This window comes from Fistularia commersonii, chromosome 1 (genome assembly GCF_037954325.1).
Source record: "Fistularia commersonii isolate RoL2024-O1a breed Wild chromosome 1, RoL_Fcom_v1.0, whole genome shotgun sequence".
Taxonomy (NCBI): Eukaryota; Metazoa; Chordata; class Actinopteri; order Syngnathiformes; family Fistulariidae; genus Fistularia; species Fistularia commersonii.
The window spans coordinates 23,590,914-23,611,335 of NC_141284.1; the positions used below are offsets into that span (position 1 = coordinate 23,590,914).

General features: G+C 38.9%; 2 protein-coding genes across 3 annotated transcripts; both read left to right on the top strand.

Moving 5' to 3' along the window:
• Positions 1 to 795: 795 nt before the first annotated feature.
• Positions 796 to 12,940, top strand: senp2 (SUMO specific peptidase 2). Its single transcript, XM_086155662.1, has 17 exons — positions 796 to 1,092; positions 2,166 to 2,227; positions 2,324 to 2,436; positions 2,774 to 2,837; positions 2,981 to 3,062; positions 3,192 to 3,366; positions 8,857 to 8,963; positions 9,062 to 9,144; positions 9,322 to 9,370; positions 9,449 to 9,518; positions 9,944 to 10,096; positions 10,181 to 10,312; positions 11,118 to 11,342; positions 11,747 to 11,826; positions 11,921 to 12,005; positions 12,096 to 12,191; positions 12,286 to 12,940. Exons 1-17 carry the CDS (start codon positions 920 to 922, stop codon positions 12,346 to 12,348), a joined length of 1,812 nt encoding a protein of 603 aa, XP_086011788.1. The 5' UTR covers positions 796 to 919; the 3' UTR covers positions 12,349 to 12,940.
• Positions 12,941 to 15,234: 2,294 nt separating this feature from the next.
• Positions 15,235 to 19,224, top strand: LOC147237889 (transformer-2 protein homolog beta-like). 2 transcript variants are annotated; one of them, XM_086155675.1, is made up of 8 exons: positions 15,247 to 15,401; positions 16,602 to 16,741; positions 16,850 to 17,009; positions 17,331 to 17,519; positions 17,770 to 17,885; positions 17,965 to 18,084; positions 18,172 to 18,242; positions 18,571 to 19,224. In XM_086155675.1, the coding sequence occupies exons 1-8, from the start codon at positions 15,369 to 15,371 to the stop codon at positions 18,579 to 18,581; spliced, it is 840 nt and encodes a 279-aa protein (XP_086011801.1). In that variant the 5' UTR covers positions 15,247 to 15,368; the 3' UTR covers positions 18,582 to 19,224. The 2 variants fall into 2 exon arrangements, with proteins under 2 accessions (XP_086011810.1, XP_086011801.1); XM_086155684.1 differs by lacking the exon at positions 18,571 to 19,224 and having other exon boundaries at positions 15,235 to 15,401; positions 18,172 to 18,419.
• The last annotated feature ends 1,198 nt before the right edge of the window (positions 19,225 to 20,422 follow it).

A 20,422-nucleotide genomic window follows, 5' to 3' on the forward strand; every position in this document is an offset into this window, starting at 1 on the left:
GTGATTGTATTATACCACAAACTGAAATGCTTATTGGTAATTAAGGAAGAAATGTATTTCAGACTCATGATACACAACATAAATATCTAAAATCTATTTTGACTGGTCACACAGAACAACAATATACTAGTTTTTTAATACATTTTATTGCTGTGCAAAAATAAAAAGTATATAATCAAAGTACTGAAATAATGAACTGAAGATAAATGAAAATGCAGCTGTCACTTTTAGGAATAAAGTAACAATGAAAACAAGAATAATAAAATACATTTAGTCACATAAACGTGAGCACCAACAAGCAATAAAGACATGAAAATCGTTTTGTTTTTTTTAAAAAGCATTTCAAGGTTTTTATGTAATTATTTTATGTCCATCCTATTCAGGGTTACGAACTAGGGGGTGACCCGGTTGTCGTTAGTTATGTTAGCATCCAAATGTGCATGATGTTTGGCCATAATATAACAGGACTATACAAGGGACTATATAACAGGGGGAATTGGCATCCACACAAAAAAATCGTCATAAATCTTAGCTTGTCACTACTAGAGTTTATTCCAAGTATCGTTTCTCTATTAATCTCGACCTTTTGAGGACAGCACAGCTTATGCCGTATCGATTTGTATTAGCTAACAGTGCATTGATTACGAAGGAGCCTGACTCCACCCAATCACAACCCGAGCTGTCTGTGACGCTGCACATGGTCAGGTTTCTATTTGCTCGTATCCAATAAACCCCGCCTCCTCAGGGCCAAAGGCGCTGAAAGGACACTGCGTGACGCACATCCTTTAAAATATCAGTCATGCTAGGTTAAGGAGCGGCTAGCGCTGTGTCGTAGATCTCTACATGAGCTCTATACTGTGGTGAAGTCGTCCTGGCCCGACCTGAGGACCTTGTTACATTTCTCTCGCATTTGTCTGGGATGTATGGATGGATAGTTGACGGAATCTCGTCGCTGTTTGAGCCGGTTTCGGGGCAAAACCCCAGCGAGTGGCCCAAGAGAGGGGACGTCAGTGAGGCGATACCCACGCTATCTGACGCTAGAGTCCAGCGGCGACAGAATCACGGAAGACCAGTTAAACGGAGCTACCAGAGGTTGGCGGTTCGACGCTTTTTATTGTTGTTAGAAATAGCGAAGCGTTTCCTAATACACGACGAACGATATCGCCGCCTCATGCACATTAGCAATGTTGGAGAACACTGATTAACATCTCTACAGTTTCTGATACCAGAACGGCCAATAACACCTTTGTTATCTGGCTGGTAATTTAAACATTTCAAAAGCTAATTTCCACGCCACTTACCGGGAAACCCCGGGATCGTTTTTTTTCTCGTTAGCTTGTAGAAAATGATAAACAGGCTGGAATGTAGCCTGTAATTCATTTTGTCTATCAAATAAGATATTTGTTTGTTGGAATTTATCATCTCTACATTCCCAAACTAAGTTAACCAGGCACGGGTTTTGTTGAAAATGTTAAGTGTATGTAACTTATGTATTATTTGCGAACATTATTTCTGTCTACCTGTTAACTTAAGTTACCAGTTAACGCTCCAGGCCTAGGCAACATGGGGAGACATCCTGTATGATGTTAGAAGTCCCGTTTCTTGATTATAAATATACTACAATGAAGCTCTGGATGTGGAAAATGTCAATGATGCTGAGTCGTTTTGCTTCTTTAAATGCTAGTGGCATTGCTAGTCAATGATGTATTAAAATGTTACGCAGTAATGAATTACAATCTCTATAAGAAAAATACAAGTTGTGTTTTGTCAATAGTAAAATTGACATGATAATTGCAATGCTATAAGATTAGGATAAAACTTAGAACATTTAAGAGATTCTTTTTATATTGTGGCTAATGCCTGATGAAAATAGAAGCAGTGACTGTAAACAGCACAAACACTTTAATGATCTCCTGTCTAAAGTATAAGCCAAAGCCACCTGGCAGACAAATCATAACAGACCACTGGCAGACTAAGTTATATAATAATATCACCGAAAATAAACATTTTGGCCAAAAACATGAGAGTGAGTTCTAATGGGAAAATTGATTTGCATGGTCAAAGCAGCAGGCACACTTTGTTTATCACCAATATGGGTATACGGCTCTACCCATTTTGTTTTTATTTATTCAGTGTTAATGAACTGTTTTAATTATGTTTTACAGTGTTGATTTTGCTGATAGTGTTTGCCAGAGTGACCAGGTAGAAGTGAAAAGACGCAGGAAAGGTAAAAAAATAAAATTTCATGTGATTGTTATGTCCTAAAGTTTTCTGTGTGTGACCTCACCAGCCACCACGCTAATTGTGTTTTGTGGGATTTCAGATGTAGTGATTAGTTTTGTGAAGAAGACCGTCGCCTGTGTAGCAGGTCTGCTCAGATTGAGAAAGCCTCTGACGACCAGCTGTAAGAAACACAGACAGTATGAAGAGCCACAGGTTTGGACTAAACTCCCTGTATCATCTGCATCTTTCTCTTGTAATTTTTTTTGCTTTCAAATGCATATCAAAAATGCCTGCTTCTACTAAACAAACCCATCAATAGTTGTACGTGTGCGCACAAAGTATTTATAAAAGGCCTTTTCTGGTTGCTTTGTACTGGGTGAGTTTATAGGGAATAAAGAAATATTTGTTTTAGTACATTTATAATGTTGACATGATATTCAATTCATAAAAAGGCTATAGAACTACAGTTCATAAGGCCTGATATGCTTATACGATTATTTCATGCTCAAGTTTTACTTAGCATTACTTTGCTTTTCCTTTGTGCTTCCAGCCTATAACACTAGGAATCGATGAGCTGCACACCTCATGGCTGAAAAGCACTGAGTGGGGAATGGGTAAGTTAAGGCCTCTCAAACTGCACAAATAAAATGAAGGGTTGGATATTCTGTCGTTTTGTTTTAATATCATTTACACATCTTAAAATGTATGTACTTATCTCATGCTAATCCTATATGTCATACTTTGTTTCTCCCCACAGATAAACCACTGGGTGGAATGAATGAGAGGAGTGGAAAGAGTCATTTTCAGAGCTCTTCGCCTCCTTTAATGAGAAAATTCAGGCATGTCGCCCCCCTTCAGATAACCTCACTACTTTATTGGCTGCATCAGACCTTTAGCATTATGTGTTTTGTTTTTGCCCTCATTATTTTATTTGACACTGCTCCCTTGAATGATCTTCTTTACAACAGTGGGACAGTGCTGCCTACAGGGCTCCCTGACCGGGGCAAAGAAAAGGAGAGGCGAGGCTCCCTCCAGTTGCTGCCCTCTAGACCTGCTGTCAGGGTGCCGAACCCTAATATGGACCAAATCTTCGGTGGCCTTGGACATAATCGCTGTTACAAGCAAAGTCTTACAGTGGAAGAGGTAAATAACGTTAAGATGGTTGAAAGTGACATAGTGCTTTTTTTTATAGTGTAAAGACCAAAAGTCCTAATGACAGTCCCCAGAACTAAAATGTTTCTCGAAACGCAATCTCATTAACCCCAGAACCGCCAGGTTTCACTGTATATCGAAAACTGTCAAGTGGATAAAATATATCCCATAATATAAGGCATTGATTGTCAAAGTGCATGGTTTGTTTACTTCTCAATCTTCTACTTGTCAAATAGACACGTAACTTGGTCAGAATGCTCTGGGTTTGTGGTCTCCCTCTGCCGATCACACACTAAAGTGAAACATCTCTCCCTATCTCCAAAGTGGGGGGCAGCTATGGTGCACTGAGGGAGAGGAACTGCCTCAGATTAATAAATTTCAAAAATGATCTATATACCTTTTTTATCGCTAAATTTGCTACAGCTTTGAAAGGAATGAAAGCAGTTAATAATAATTTACAATCGGGTGCATTCATGTGCAGGAAATTAGCTGGAGACTGTCCAGCATGGTGGCAGTGATGAAGGCAGTGCTCTGCACCATCACACCACTCCTTCATTGAAATTAGCAAATGTAATGACTGCTTTACATCCCTGCATTGTCTCCTGTTTCCCATATTGCAGCATAGGTTATGATTATGGAGGCACTCTATCACTAACGGCAACAGACAAAATTTGCATCAGTAAAAAACAAATTGCACAAGAATCACTGTATACTCTTTGAGGATACATTACCCACTGGTACTTTCAGCTATTAATAGCTATTTTCAAAGCCTGTCTTTATGGGGGAGACAATACAGGTTCCAATATTTTATGGAAAACTTAGATGTATTTAAAAGACAACTGCAGGATAGCAGTAGCTCAGTTGGTACAGCAGGTGTCTCTCCTAGCAGAAGGTGGGGGGGTTCAAGTTTCGGTTTCTCCTATCTGCATGTCAAAGTGTCCTTGGGTAAGACATCAACTCCTAAGTGCCTGTGATGACCTGGCTAGTGCCTTGCATGGCCATCGGTGTTATTGTGTGTGTGAATGAGTGAATGTGAACCAGTTTGAAGAACTTAAAACTGGTTGCCTCAAGTCGCCACAAGGTGATTAAAAACGGAATATAAGTTTACCATTTAAGTTTACCGTGTTGGCAGTTCTAATATTAAACCATGTGTTTTACAAATTTTCCAATGTTTACTAAACCTCTAGGTATTGTCCTATGTAGCAGGCGAATCCTGAAGTAAAAAATATATATTTTAGAAGTTTGCCACAAAGTTCATTCGCACTCACAACTTTTAAATAAATCTGGAAAAATAACGTAGGCCGGTAAATCCTTCACCTGAAGCATCACTGGGTATTGCAATAACTATTGTAGTTCCCTGCTTTATAATCACCTTTCAATAGTTTAATTGGAGGGGTAACTTGAAAGCCAGCAAAGTGGCCAAGACACTTATCCTTCTTATTATTGATGATCCACTAAGCCTGGTTTTGCAGGTGCTAGCAAGTTTACTACAGAAAAAGCTAAGTGTTTTATATTGACCATATTTTCTAAGTAACTACTGTATTTTGCTTCCAATTTGTTGCTCTCGCACAGTTCTTATTCAATGGTCGTGTTCTCAAAAGAAAATGTTTCTGCTGCTTGAATGAACGAAAGGTACCAGAATATATTTTGACTTCCTGGACTTGTGTTTGAGTTAATCCAATTATCTGCTCAGTCAAATTTTCACATGACAAAAAAGGACATAAAGGGCGTAATTTCCGGACTATAAGCCGTTGCTTTTTTTCCACACGCTTTGAACACTGCGGTTTAAACAACAATGTGGCTACATTTATGGATTCTTTGGGGGGAGAATGAGCTTCATGCCGCCAAAACATTTAGCCTCCTTATATCGGACCAATGAAATTACTGTGAAATTCTGAGGCTGTTAATTCTCAACACTCAAGAAGACGACTTCAATGGTTTTAGTTTTGTTATTTATTTTATAGCTTTTTCATCAGCCATGTTACAGGCACTGTTTGGAAAATAAGCATTTCCAGTACGTATTATTAATCAAAAGTGTAGAAGATAAATGTAAAATGTAAATATCTCATTACAATGTGGACACTGCCTCCCTCCTCAGTAGTATCAACATCATTCTTATGTTACACCAACAAGGGATTGGTAAATGTGTTAATTCTGGTCCTGCACCAGTACTTTGACCTACCAAGGATTCCTATTGTAGGAAATATAGTAAGGGAGATCAGAAAAATAGGACAATGTCCTGCGGCTTACCTGTAGTGCTAGATATCAGCCCCCTTGTATCTAAGGTAGTTGTCATTTACGGGGCTATGTGTACAGAACACGTGATTGACAGAAGACAAGAAAGTGACTCCTCATTTGTCAATCAAGACAGTTGAATCCAGGTGAGCTGCTGGGTCCAGCAAGGTACTTCTGAACAGTACCTTTGGATTAAATGAAGGCTGAACAGGGTGACCTTTTCTAAAAAAAAAAGAATATCATCATCCCGCTGACATCATCGAGTGGCCTGTGATGATTCTTTACAGCATTGGGGTTCAGGGAGGGCCTTAGCTGTGTTGTAGGATGTTCTAGGTATTGTGAGGTCATGATGCTACAGCGTGATTGACCTCACCATTGTGACTAAAGGCCTTAAACTTTGGTAAACTTTGGAATCCAGTAGATCGTCAAGATGAGGGGAGCAAATACCCTCGCCTGATATGAATACATACTATACCCTGACTGTCCCTTGGTCATCTGGCCTAAGAAGAGACTAAGTCACTTGCAAGAGGCAAATGCGCTTAAAGATGGAGAGGTACAGACCTTGCAATGAATTTCAAACGTCATCTACCAGCAGTCTACAGATGATAGGTGATTATACTACTCAATCAACCAATCAATCAATCAAGTTCCTTCAGATAATTCTGGGGCCTTTCCATCCGCATCAGGGCTCAAAAGATGACCTCCAGAGTGTTCAATGAAAGGTAGTTCCACATTTACTTCACCATAGTTGTTTGCTACATGATCTATACAGGTTGGTGAAACAGAGAGATAAAGATGTTTCGAAAGGATGAACAACAGGTCTGGGTGATTAAGGACAGAGGGAAATGTATTGACAGATGCTAGAAGAGTGATGGGAAGATGGAAAGAGTACTTTGAAGAGCTGATGAATGTGGAAAATGAAAGAGAGGCAAGGGTAGAAGAGGTGACTGTTGTAGAACACAAAGTAGCACAAATTAGTAAAAGTGAAGTAAGGAAAACATTGAAGAGGATGGAGAGTGGAAAAGCATTTGGTCCTGATGATATACCTGTGGAGGTGTGGAAGTGTCTAGGAGAGGCAGCAGTAGATTTTCTGACTAGATTATTCAACAGGATCTTAGAGAGTGAGAAGATGCCTGAAGAATGGAGACAAAGTGTGATGGTGCCTATTTTTAAGAATAAAGGGGTGTGCAGAATTGTGGCAACTATATGGGATAAAGTTGATGAGCCATACAATGAAGTTATGGGATAGAGTAGTGGAAACTAGACTGAGAGCAGAAGTCAGCATCTGTGAACAGCAGTATGGCTTTATGCCTAGAAAGAGTACTACAGATGCAGTATTTGCGTTGAGAATCCTAATAGAAAAGTACAGAGAAGGCCAGAGGGAGCTGCATTGTGTTTTTGTAGATCTAGAAAAAGCATATGACAGGGTGCAAAGAGAGGAGCTCTGGTATTGAATGAGGAAGTCTGGAGTGGCAGAGAAGTATGTTAGACTGGTGCAGGACATGTATGCTAGCCGTCAGACAGTGGTACGGTGTGCTGTTGGGGTAACAGAGAAGTTCAAGGTGGAGGTGGGACTCCATCAGGGATCAGCTCTGAGCCCCTTCTTGTTCGCAATGGTGATGGATAGGCTGACAGATGAGGTTAGACAGGAATCCCCATGGACCATGAAGTTTGCGGATGACATTGTGATCTGTAGTGAGAGCAGACAACAGGTGGAGGAAAATCTAGAGAGGTGGAGATATGCTCTGGAAAGGAGAGGAATGAAAGTTAGTCGCAGCAAGACAGAATATATGTGTGTGAATGAGGGGAACTCAGGTGGAACGGTGAGGCTACAGGGAGTGGAGATCAAGAAGCTGGAGGATTTCAGGTACTTAGGGTCAACAGTCCAGAGCAACGGAGAGTGGAGAAAAGAGGTGAAGAGACGGGTCCAAGCAGGTTGGAATGGGTGGAGAAAAGTGTCAGGGGTACTATGTAATGGAAGACTTTCAGCCAGAATAAAAGGAAAGGTGTACAAGACAGTGGTGAGACCAGCGATGATGTATGGACTAGAAACTGTTACAATGACCAAAAGACAGCTGGCAGAACTAGAGGTTGCAGAGATGAGGATGTTGAGGTTCTCTTTGGGACTGACCAGGATGGATAGGATCAGGAATGAGTCTATCAGAGGAACGGCACATGTTCGATGTTTTGGAGAGAAGGTCAGAGAAGCCAGACTGAGATGGTTCGGTCATGTACAGAGGAGGGATAGAGAATATATTGGTAGACGGATGCTGGAATTGGAGCTGCCAGGCAAGAGGTCTCGAGGAAGACCAAAGAGAAGATTTATGGACGTAGTGAGAGAGGATACGAAGGTAGTTGGTGTGAGAGAGGAGGATACAGAGAATAGGGTTAGATGGAGAAAGTTGACTCGCTGTGGTGACCCCTGACGGGAAAAGCCGAAAGAAGAAGAAGTTGTTTGCTACTTCAGTTTAACATTATCCACATTATATTTAGTATAATATCCACTGTACTAAATTGAATCATGAACACAGAATGTAACAGTAAAAATTCCCACCCTTCCTCCTGAAATCTGTTTCTTTACCAAAACAATTTTGCTCTTCACCAAATGCTGCTGTAAGAGGTGTACATTGTTCTTTCCAGTCTTATATTGGCACAAATATTCTTTTAATCTTATTTCACCTCGAGCACTGAATACCTGATTAGTCCAATCTAGGTTTTACGTTTAGCATAGTGGCCTGTCTGACATGACACTAAAGCACATAATTCTGCATGCTTATCAGAGGGGTAAAGATACTTGGCCAAAATGAGCAAGACATACCACTTTTGAAGTGTGGTTTTTAGGGCACAGCATGTCATAAAAATAAAACTGGCACATAATGAAGTCCTTGTGAGTATCCTTTCACTTGTTGGTTCTGCAGTGTGTGAAGGTGATGCACGATATTAAAGGTCCACAGCTAAAGTTGTGTTGTGTAACCATGCAGCAATCCAACAACTTGTGTGAACTTTATTTCAACAGAAGTGAAACCGTCTCTGATTAGCTGCCTGTATAGAACTTTTCACTCGAGTAATTAAAACGCATGCTTATGGAAGGATGTTCAGCTCAGTTATAGAGTGCCTAGTTTGGCCTTGTGCGCCCATTTGGAATTGTAGAAGTAGTCTGGTCCAAGCTTACTCTTCAAGACCGGTTGACTTTTTAGTTCTGATTCTCATGACTTTCATTTGTCGTGTGTTTCCTCCTCCCTTTAGGCCATAAAGCAGAACAATAGGGAACACTATAGACGTTTGTTGGAGATGGTTACAGACAAATACAGCAAAAGTCAGCCACTACCTTTCAATCAAACTAAACCCAAGGAGTGAGTATGATGTCTTACGGTATAAAATATTTCCTTGTGAAATCATTTGAAATGCATAAACATGAAATGAGCTGATCCTTGTTTATTGTTACTCACAGCTTATCGCTGCTACAAACTGAACATAAAGCAACTGCTTCAGTAAAAGCTTTTGAGTCTGTTGCCAAAAAGACAGGATACCCTGGTAAGACACCTGTAAACCTCATAGCACTGATTTAGATCAAATCTGTCAGATCTGTAAAAATACTTGCTAAACCTTAACACATTTTCTAGTTTTAGGTCTATCAGCATTTCATATATTTAAAAAATACTGTAATGCAATGCAGTAAACATGCGCCTGATAATTGAATATGTTAAACAGCAGTCCCGACTGTGTTTACATGGAAAAATGCTTCTACGCCTAAAGACCGGTGAGTGTGCTTCTTATGTTCTGATTTTTTTTTTTAATTAATTCACATGATTTTACCAATATAGTTAATTTATTTCAGATTTGGCACTTTGACTGGCAGTAAGACATTCAATGGAGGCTCAGAAGACACACATTCAAGATGTGCAAAGGTACTGCTGATCATAGAACTGATTAGACTGCAAACATATCTGGCAAAACATGGGACTCTCGATCAAACAATGAGAAAGATAAAATTGTAAGAAGAATATCTTGGATTTTTTGCCCTTATATTTATTTTTTCTCTCTTCAAAAGTGTTTAATGAAGCTGTTCATCCAGAATTTTTAAATAAACTCTGCATAACTGTTGTTGCCATTCGCCTCTTAATTTCTGTTTGTCCATCGGGAAAAGAACTGTAATAGTAGAAGTAGAAATCAAAAGAATCAGGGTATAATTCAGTGCACTGTATGAATAGGGGCCTAAATCTTTACCTTCTTGGGGCCTTAGGATGTGTTGGACCAGCTATATCGTCAGGTTATCATTTCGGATGAGACCGGATGTGTATCACTGCCATAATGCCATCATGTCTTTGTGCAGAATCCGGCTGCAGAATTGGATCTCTCTACACAAGTTGCTACTCGTCTCAGTATAGGGGAGCCAGAGACTCCCACTGTCAGTTTTCCTGACACATACTCTGTCCACAGCGCTCATATAAGACATGCTGATGAGGACATACCTCGGCTAACAAGAGTGAGTCTCGATGCTCAGTCTCCAAGATGTATTATCACTGTTGAAGGTATTTCTTCTGATGTGTATTTTTGTCTGTGTGTATAGGACATGGCCATAGAGGTCAGTGGTGCTCTGGCTCAAAGTGACCCGAACCTTGTTTTAAGTGCTGCTTTCAAACTACGTATCACACAGAGAGACTTGGCAACTCTCATGGATGGTGGCTGGCTCAATGACGAGGTATGCTGATGTAAGGAGGTGATGACAGCTTTGTTTTGTCTGAAGCGTTTATTGTATTCTGTACTTCCCATGCAATTTCATAGCAACAGTAGTCAGCATCGGTTGTGTTGCGCATTTGTTTTGAACTATGGAATAAGAAAAGAGAAACATAGTTACATAAAAGAAATGTTGAATAATTATTCAAAACAGGTATTGAATACTATGAAAGGAGGTAAATTCCAATAGAAATATCAGTGCAATATTTATTAAGTTAAAAGTTTAACTTTAGTTTAAATAAATACATAAATTTAAAAATTTGAAATCTTAAAAATCAAGTCAAATCTAATTTCAAAAAAGGCATGTGTGCTAAGCTGAGTATTATAAGAGCACTAGTGACATTTATAGCGTCTCAAAAGTTTCTCAGCATTGTTTACATCTTTTGGTTACGTAACTTTGGAATATTATTTCATAGTGCCGCATCTCCAGTCTTGGTTTATACTGAAACCTAACAATAATTCTGATTATTGCAATCATTTGAGTAAAGGTATTCCCATTGATAATCGGCACTGGACCAGCTGCCATGGCAACATGCATGTGACCTTCTGTTATAATGCCTTTTACTCTTGCACGTAGTTATGTGATGGTATGGGACACATTTTCATGTAATGGAAAAGGAAAGTATTTGCAAAATGTGGGGAGGGGGATCCTTTGTCCTCCTCAAATAGTTCAAACCTTTTTTCACATAATTGTCGGAAAATAGAATTTAATATATAAGCAAAACCAATGAAAATGTCCTCTTCTCTCTCCCTTCTTTCCTTTTCACCAGGTGATGAACTTCTACCTTTCCTTGGTCATGGAGAGAAGCTCTGACCAAGCATCATGTTTGAAAGTATACACGTTCAGCACCTTCTTCTACCCCAAGCTGCGAGGTGGAGTCAGTGGCCAGGCCGGAGGTCAGTCTGCCGTGCACCGCTGGACCAAGTCTGTTGACCTCTTCCTCTATGACCTGATCCTTGTCCCTCTGCATCTGGGAATCCACTGGGCAATGGCTGTGAGTCAGAATAATTTCTTTGAAAGACAATTACCTTTGTTTCATTTTTTTTGTAATTGCAAGTGTCCTCCTAGTCTTTTTGAATTCTCTACTCATGATAAATATCATTACGACATTTCCTGTGACAAAATGCAGTTTTAGGCTTCTTCCTCGTGTTTGCAATTGAAATATGAAAAAAATATGTGCCATAATCTTCATGGGATTGTGTATTTTTATACCTTTTGATGGAGGTTCCCAGTTGTGTTAAGGCCATCTGTAACTCAGTGATGCAGAGAAGAAGATAGGAAAAACAAATGGAATCATGGTGAATGGGACGGTTTCACAAAAGGGGATGTTTCCCACATATACACTGAGCAACATTGGAAGTATTTGCCTCCCTCTTCCTCTGAACCTTCTCTTTCCAGATAATAGACTTTAAATCCAAGACAGTGACATCCTATGATTCAATGGGGCAGAGACATGATGAAATCTGCAGTCTGTTACTGTGAGTCCACATCAACCTCTGCAGTCTCACTTAGCTGATCATTGTTTGTCCTGTGGTGCCTTGATGTATCAAACATACTGTACTAATCTTTCAGACACTACTTGAAGGATGAGCACAGAGTAAAGAAAGGCAGAGAGTTCGATAGTGCCAAATGGACTTTTGGAAGCAAGCGGGCCTCTGTAAGTTAAAGTTGACTTATTTTATTATTTTGGCATGTTAAGTTTTTTCATTCAGATGTAAATGTTCTTCATAACTTCCCTGTTTTTCAGGAAATCCCCCAGCAGAGAAATGGGAGTGACTGCGGTGTATTTGCCTGTAAATATGCTGAATATGTGACAAAAGGGAGGCCCCTCACCTTTAAACAGGTAATGCTCTATGTGCACCCAATTGCTTTAAAAAAAAAAACACACAAAAAATTGGTCTTCCACAAAATCTAATGAACCATTTCTTTCCCCACAGTGTCACATGCCTCTCTTTCGGAAATTAATGATTTGGGAGATTCTCAATCGGAAGCTGCTATAGATCATACTCAATATCAAGAGACTTGATGACTGGAAATATCATCAGTGGCTACTAAATCCATTTGGAAAGAAGAAAAAATGAATGGGCCAAAGACGTGGATATTTGCTGACTGAAACTCAAAACCCTTGCTGTTTAGGTTTTTAGTAATAAATACACAAGTCTTATGGAGCGATTATATCCATGTTCCAGTTTGGGACATATGAAATACTGTAATCTCTGAGTTGTAATTAGAGACCTTATTGGAATGTGAGAAATGTATGTTTTACAAAAGCTTTGGCACTACTGAATGAATGCCTTTTTTTCATTTTTTTTTCATATCACCTTTTGGATTGATTGTATTACTGTTTGAAGTATTGCCTGAAGTGCCTTCAGACCTGAGTTTTTTTTTTTTTTTGTCTATTTATTTTCATCAAACTAATTTAGCTCTTCAGAGCTTGAATGAGAATTCCCATTTTGGTTTAGTTTTGGGAAGTTTTTCTTTCTTTTCTAATTGGTTGTCCCTCCCAGATGCGGTGATCATCAGGCTTTAAAAAAAACAAAAAACAATTCAGGCATTGATGTATAAAAATAGACAAAATAAATGAACAGCTGAGTGCTTTGATGTTTGAATTCTTTTTATTTATGTCTTCCTTGAAAGCAATTTCCTCAAGTGGGTTTGTGTTTTATTTTCCATTGAACCATAATGAAAGAGAATGAATTATTTTCACATGCCACACAAGATGCTTTTAGGTTATGCCTGAGTTTTGGATGAACCTGTAAAGGCTACTTAGGGCTATTGCATTTATATGATAGTGCACTTAAAAGCTAACCATTATATATGCATGCATGTTTGAGGTCATGCTTAAAAAAATGTGATTTTTGTTTTCCTTTAATAAAGTTATTCCTTTTTTTATTCTCTTGGAGATCATGTGACGATTCCTTCAGCATAAAAAAATTGTCAAAGTAAAAGTCAAAGCAAATTATTTCGCTCTTTGGTCATCTAGGTATATAAAGTATTTTAAAAAAAAGATAAGTAAAAAAAAAAAAATTCTTCAAATATCTCTTGTGATAAAGTAACTCCAAATACAATCAGAGTCTCTAATTTTCCATATTTGATTGATTATATATGATTTCTCTTGAAAAATGAGAGTCTATCAGACACCAATTAGATATCTAAATTTAACAGGTAACTGAACTTATACTTTGTACCAACAGCAATTTCTAAAACTGCACATAATACAGCCCTCATCTGTCAGTGACATGGAGTTGTATCATCTTTTCTCTGCAACCTCTTTATCACAAACCAACTTCATGTCTGCCTCTAAATTCTTCTAATCCTTTCGGCGTTTTCTTTCAGGGGTCACCACAGCAAATCAACCCTCTCCATCTAACCCTATTCTCTGTATCCTCCTTCAGGCCAACTTGCTTCATATCCTCTCTCACTACGTCCGTAAATCATCTCCTTGGTCTTCCTTGAGACCTCCTGCCTCACAACTCCAATTCCAGCATCCGTCTTGCAATATATTCACTATCACTTCTCTTTACATGACTCAACCATCTCAGTCTAGCTTCTCTGACCTTCCCTCCAAAACATCTAACATAAGCCGTCCCCCTGATAGACTCATTCTTGATCCTATCCATCCTGGTCACTCCCAAAGAGAACCTTAGCATTTTCATCTCTGCGACTTCTAGCTCTCCCTCTTGTCTTTTTGTCATTGGAACTGTCTCGGGGCCATACAGCATAGCTGGTCTCACCACTGTCTCCTCCACCTTTCCTTTTCAGACTATCCCTGATAGTCTTCTATCACATAGTACCCCTGACCCATTCCAACCTGCTTGAACCCGTCTCTTCACCTCTTTTCCATACTCTCTGTTCCTCTGGACTGTTGACCCCAAGTACCTGAAATCCTCCAACTTCTTGATATCCGCTCCCTGTAGCCTCACCGTTCCACCTGAGTTCCTCTCATTCACACACATACAGTCTGTCTTGCTGTGACTAACTTTCATTCCTCTCCTTTCCAATGCATACCTCACAGCTAGCATACATGTCCTGCACCAGTCTAACATACTTCTCTGCCACCCCAGATTTCCTCATACAGTGCCGGAGTTCCTCTCTTGGCACCCTGTCATATGCTTTTTCTTGGTCTACAAAAACACAATGCAGCTCCCTCTGGGCTTCTCTGTACTTCTCTATTAGCATTCTCAAAGCAAGTATTGCATCTGTAGTACTCTTTTTAGGCATGAAGCCATACTGCTGTTCACAAATGCTGACTTCTGCTCTCAGTCTAATTTCCACTACTCTTTCCCATAACTTCATTGTATGGCTCATCAACTTTATCCCTCTATAGTGCCGCAATTCTACACATCCCCCTTATTCTTAAAAATTGAGTGAAAAACTCAAAACTTTTTCATACTCTGATGCATTCCTTATCTTTCAATTGTGACTTAAGACACTTTATAGTTTATACTTTACTATATACTTTACTGTATACTATATACTATACTTTATAGTATAGTTTTCTTGTAACTCTGGCACAACAATTTCCTTTGGGATAAATAAAGTTGTTCTTATTCTTAAAAAAAATCTGTGCTCTTGCACATACAAAAAATAAATCTTAGAGGCATGTATTTCTTGTATAATTTTAAGCGACACAAATAACTCTAAATCTACAATAAAAAAGGGATATTGGCGGGGGAAACCAGACTTACAGACTTAAAAAGTGATAATATTGAGTTTTGTTTTTTTTTTTGTTTCTGTAATGAACATCTATGTTGCACAAAGGCAACATAATACTGTGATAACAATATAAAGGCTGGTCTTTTTTGTCGAGATGCTTTTAGTCTGAAAAGCCAAACCGGAGATAGAAGAGAAGACGAATTCTTTGTAGGCACACCACGGTTACTCCGATCAAACCGGTTTCCTTTGCAGTAATTTCATCAGGCTATTAGGCGGATCCAGTTTCTCTGGCCAGTTTTCCCCAAACAAACATTTTAAAAAACAAACAAATAAAAAAACACATCTGCTGTATAGCATAAGAAATATGAGCGACACCGAGAAAGAATTCAGGGACAAGGTGAGTTATATTTACAAGAAAAATCGTTTGAAAAATACTAACAGCTAGCTTGATAGCTAGCTAAATTTAGCTCGTTATTTTAGACGTTAGCTAGAGTCGCAAGTCATTGCATCTTTACAAGCTTCAAAAACACCGGAACCCATTAACTTTGCTTTTTTAATAACTGTAATGTAAGCTTTACGTAGGGCTTATTCTATTTTCTATACATTTTAGTGTGAATCCTTTGAACGGTAACCTAAGTAACGCTAGCTAAAGCATGCGGCCTTCAAAACGCAACGAGAGGATAGGCCCCCGCCTTGCCATGCGCCTTCGTTTTACCGCTAAAAGTTAATTTTACTTGAAGAAATCTTGACAACTTGGATATTTCAAGCACAATTATCAGGTTTCTATCCGTAATATCAATGCGATTTTTTAATACATTTTGTATAACTGTGATGTATGTATACGTAATATCTAATCTATGTTTTCCTGGATTTGCTGTTGTTTTTCTTTGTACCTTTTGGTTGTAACAGAAACCAACATGCCTTATCACCCTTGTTTGTTCTTTGTCAAGGTTGAGGTTGGAAGAAAGAAAAAGGCTGAAGACGTTTCAGATGTGAAGTTGTTAATATTTGAAGCTGATGGTGTTGATGCATGCTAATGTATTGGATGCTGAAAAGAAGCGATCAAGATCTGTCCCTCTACTAGTGTTGTAATGGCAGATGGTAAATTGTGGAAGAGGAGGAAAAAAGAAGTCATAATGTCAAACAGAAGAAAGAAGAAATGAAGGGTTGTTTTGAAGTAATGAAGTTAAAGAAGTTATGAAGTTAAGATCAGAAGTTTACCAGGGTATGAGTAATTTCCTAATAGCCTGCTATGTTACTACTCTTTCATCCTGTTTCTTTCTCTTAAGCATGCTTGATTTAGTATCCTTTGTATCAGAAATATCACTGGTCAACCCCCCCCACACCTCTTTAGGTTATGATTTTGTAATTTGCATCTAAGCTAATTTACTTAATTATTCCTCTCATTTGTCGTAATTTTTTATGTTTCATAAAGATATTTCCTGTGTTCTCTGTTTACAACATGCTATAAGCAAAAATGAGAACTCCCTCTATAAGGGAAACAGTTAGAACATTAACTCCATGACCCTTTTATTATTTAGAACGCACATGATCTTACCCGTTGAGTGTTGCTAATCTCAGTGTCCGATGTGTCCAGGACTCACGGCCTGGCTCGAGGAGTTCATCCCCCAGGGGATCGGTGAAATCAGCCAGCCATTCACCAGCCCGCTCCAAAGATGGATCCCACCATACCAGGTCCAGATCCCGCTCTCGCTCCAGATCCAAATCCAAATCTAGGTAAGCACAATTTGTGATTGTGTTTTATCAGTTGAATCCAGCATTTTCTGGGTTTTTCTGGCTTGAGTATGCAAATTTGGCAAATTATAATGTTACGTGTTTCCACAGGTCCCGCTCCCATCGCAGCTCACGCAGGCACTATTCCAGGTCTCGCTCCCGCTCTCACCGCCGCCGCTCCCGAAGCCGATCTCGAAGTGGAGAGTATCGCAGGCGTAGAAGCCATAGCCGCTCGCCTATGTCAAACCGTCGCAGACACATCGGCAACAGGGTATGTTGGTTTTGTTCCGCATCCTTGGTTTGTTGGTCTGCTTTGTAGGTCATTTAAATGTTGAAGTAAACTTTATACTTCTTAGGAAAGAAAAATGGCACAGAAGCACACACTCTTCCTTGGTTAAATGATAAACTTGTTTTGCTTAAATATTACTTTCATCTCCCGACAGTTACATTCTTTTTAAAATAATGATAATGTATTATGGTTCTGGTGATTTTTTTTTTTTTTTTTTTTTTTTTGGTGACTTCAAGTAAGGCTGGAAGCCAGGTTAATGGTAGTAGTATTGCATTACTTTTCCTGTTATTTGGACTTCCCCAGGCCAACCCAGACCCCAACACCTGTCTGGGTGTATTTGGACTGAGTCTTTATACCACGGAGAGGGATTTGAGGGAGGTGTTCTCAAAATATGGCCCACTGAGTGATGTCAGCATCGTGTATGATCAGCAGTCACGTCGCTCAAGAGGCTTTGCCTTTGTCTACTTTGAAAACTATGAAGATTCAAAAGAGGTGAGAATATGATAGTTAGACAAATTCCATTTCTTGAGCCGTTATGACTGATCATGGCCACTATAGCTACTGGGTCTCGGTGACCAGTGGTCTTGGTAATAGTACCCATGAATTTGTCCGTCATCACCGGATATACATGGCACCTGGAATTTGCTGAATAAAAGGTATTAGTCTACCTTGGTGTATTTGAAAGAGGACTGTCGTTCAACATGTGGTTCGTGTCATCATTGGGTCATGAACTGCTTTTCAGGCCAAGGAGCGTGCTAATGGGATGGAGCTGGATGGGCGCCGGATCAGAGTGGATTTCTCCATTACTAAACGTGCACATACGCCCACACCTGGAATCTACATGGGACGGCCCACATAGTGAGTTTTTCATCACAACCAGTCAGCTATTTTTCTGAAAGTGCGACACCTTGAGACAACATTCTCTGTCTGATTTTAGTGGTGGTGGTTCCTCAAGACGCGTCTCAAGGGACTATGACAGAGGTTACGACAGAGGTTATGATAGGGGTTACGATCGTGATTATGATCGCTATGACGAGCGAGAATACAGATCATACAGGTGAGGTTTTTGTCACTGAATTGGATGCCTTGTGTCCCAAAAATGTCCTATAAAGTTAATAACGGATTTTATTTCCTCTCGCAACAGACGAAGATCTCCTTCTCCTTACTACAGCAGAGGTTATCGTTCTCGATCCCGATCACGGTCCTACTCACCACGTATGTGTTTTATGTAACGGTGTTTCACTGTCATATGAGCTCACGAATCATTTTTAAATTGCAAGCTGTGTTGATCGGAATATTCAAACAGAAAACATTTTCAAACTTTTCAAAACTTTTTACATTAACATCCTACAGACTAATATATTAACACCCACTTCTGCAACACAGGTCTCATTTAACAATACCCAATACTAAATCGACTACAGATTTGTATCTGTTATCAGGCCCTCTACGCCCCCTGAGCTTTTTCATCTACAACACCAACACTACTCACATTGTTCAATTATTAACCTCAAACCCGTTTCTTTTTTTTTTTCCACTCCAGGTCACTACTGACCAGCAAGAGACAACAGATGGCAGTGTTTTATGTTTTGACAGACACAGTACATATAGTAACTTTCATTTCCCTAATTTTCTTTTAAGAAAATTGGGATTTTTTTTCCATGCTAATATTTGAATCCTTGTGGTCAAATGTTTAGCTGTGAATTGTTACTAAATTTGTAGGGAAAAGCATGAAATCTTCTGCTGACAATCTAGAAATCAAAATTTATTGTTGAGCTGCAAAATACTGCTATCTGTATCAAAAACTGACCACTTGTTAATTGGCCAAAGCCCTACTTTGCTTTGATTCAGTGAAACTTAAAGAAGTAATTTCATATATCGTCACAAGCATAACTGAAAACAACGTTTTGTCTTCAGTTATAATAACACAGGTCCGTTTATGACTCGAAAGACTGGTTTTGTATAATGAGGTTTTCTGTGACAGTGATGCGATTTTCTTACTTTGCTGTTTGTATGTGATTGGTTTCTTTTTAATTGTGTCTTGGTGGATTTTTTTATTTTTTTTTGTTATGTATATAGCAGTGCAGAATGGTCACATTGCCCATTGATTTTAGAGAAATGAGTGCTGCACGTGATGTACCATGAAATCCCATTAATCGTTTGTTTTCTTGAATGAAATAAAAATGTTTCCAAATGTCAAGATTTTGTTCTTAATGACTGACATTTTTCCTCCTTAGTGTTGCCTGTAAGTTAAGAGGCTGATGCTTCGAGGCACCTTAAGGCAACATGAAATGGCAGACTGGTATATTTGGACAGTGAGTAATGTGGACTGAAGACTATCAAGCTGAAAAACATCAAAACAGATAATCACCTTGGCAGAAGTATTGCCAGTGAAAAGTAACAAGTATTTTTAACATACATGTTAATTGTAATTAAAAGGAATTGATGTGATTTCTATTATACATCACTGATTTTCTTAGTCTTACCACTTATTTCTACTGTCTCATAACACATGTTAAGCGTGTCTAGCTCATTTAGGACCTGAGCATTTTATATATAATGTCATTATTAATATATGATGTACTGATTTCAAGCAGTATATTTCAGAAATGACATGAAAATGACAGAAATGGTCTGTGTGTTGTCCTGCAAACCTAGTCCACCCTTTTTACCAGTTATCAATCCTGCCATTTTAGAAGTCGATTTTTTATATTCCTTATTGTATGAAAACATTTTTGTTTAGTAATAAATTCAAAGTAAATCAGGGTGTCCTCTCAAAAGGCCTTTTTCCATTAACATCAATGTGGGGGAAAGTATCTTCTACTTGAGTTTCTCATCCTCTGCTTAAAGAAATATTTAAGTATCACATTGTCTCAGACTTCTTGAGTAATTTTGTAAGAGAAATTATCTGGTAATTCACTCGTGGTGAAGTGTTACGAATTATACGGATGTGTTCTTATCAGAGATCGGACCAGATAGCTATGTACAGTCATAGCCATACATCAACCCGGTCTTTGCCATTGTATTATTGTTGCTGCAAAAGTGGTGCAGATTCAGATCTTTAATATGCAGGAAATATTTTGTCCAAATACAATTTGATAACACAATTGCAGACAATGGAGCTGGTTAAGGAAAACTTTTTAAAAAATACCTTAAAACAGCCAAAAATAATCACTCCCATACAGAAAACAGTATCAAAAAGTTTTTTAATGGCAGAATATTTTTCATTTTGTAGCCTGTCTGCATGGACGCTTGAAACACCTGTCAGGTCGAATTGGCAGGTTTTCAATCTAGCTTTCACAGGTTGCCATTTGAAACTTAATGGGACTCTTAAATGTGTAGATAAATGTGCAACCAGGCAACAATCATGCCCATGTTGTAGATAGTTAGGTATA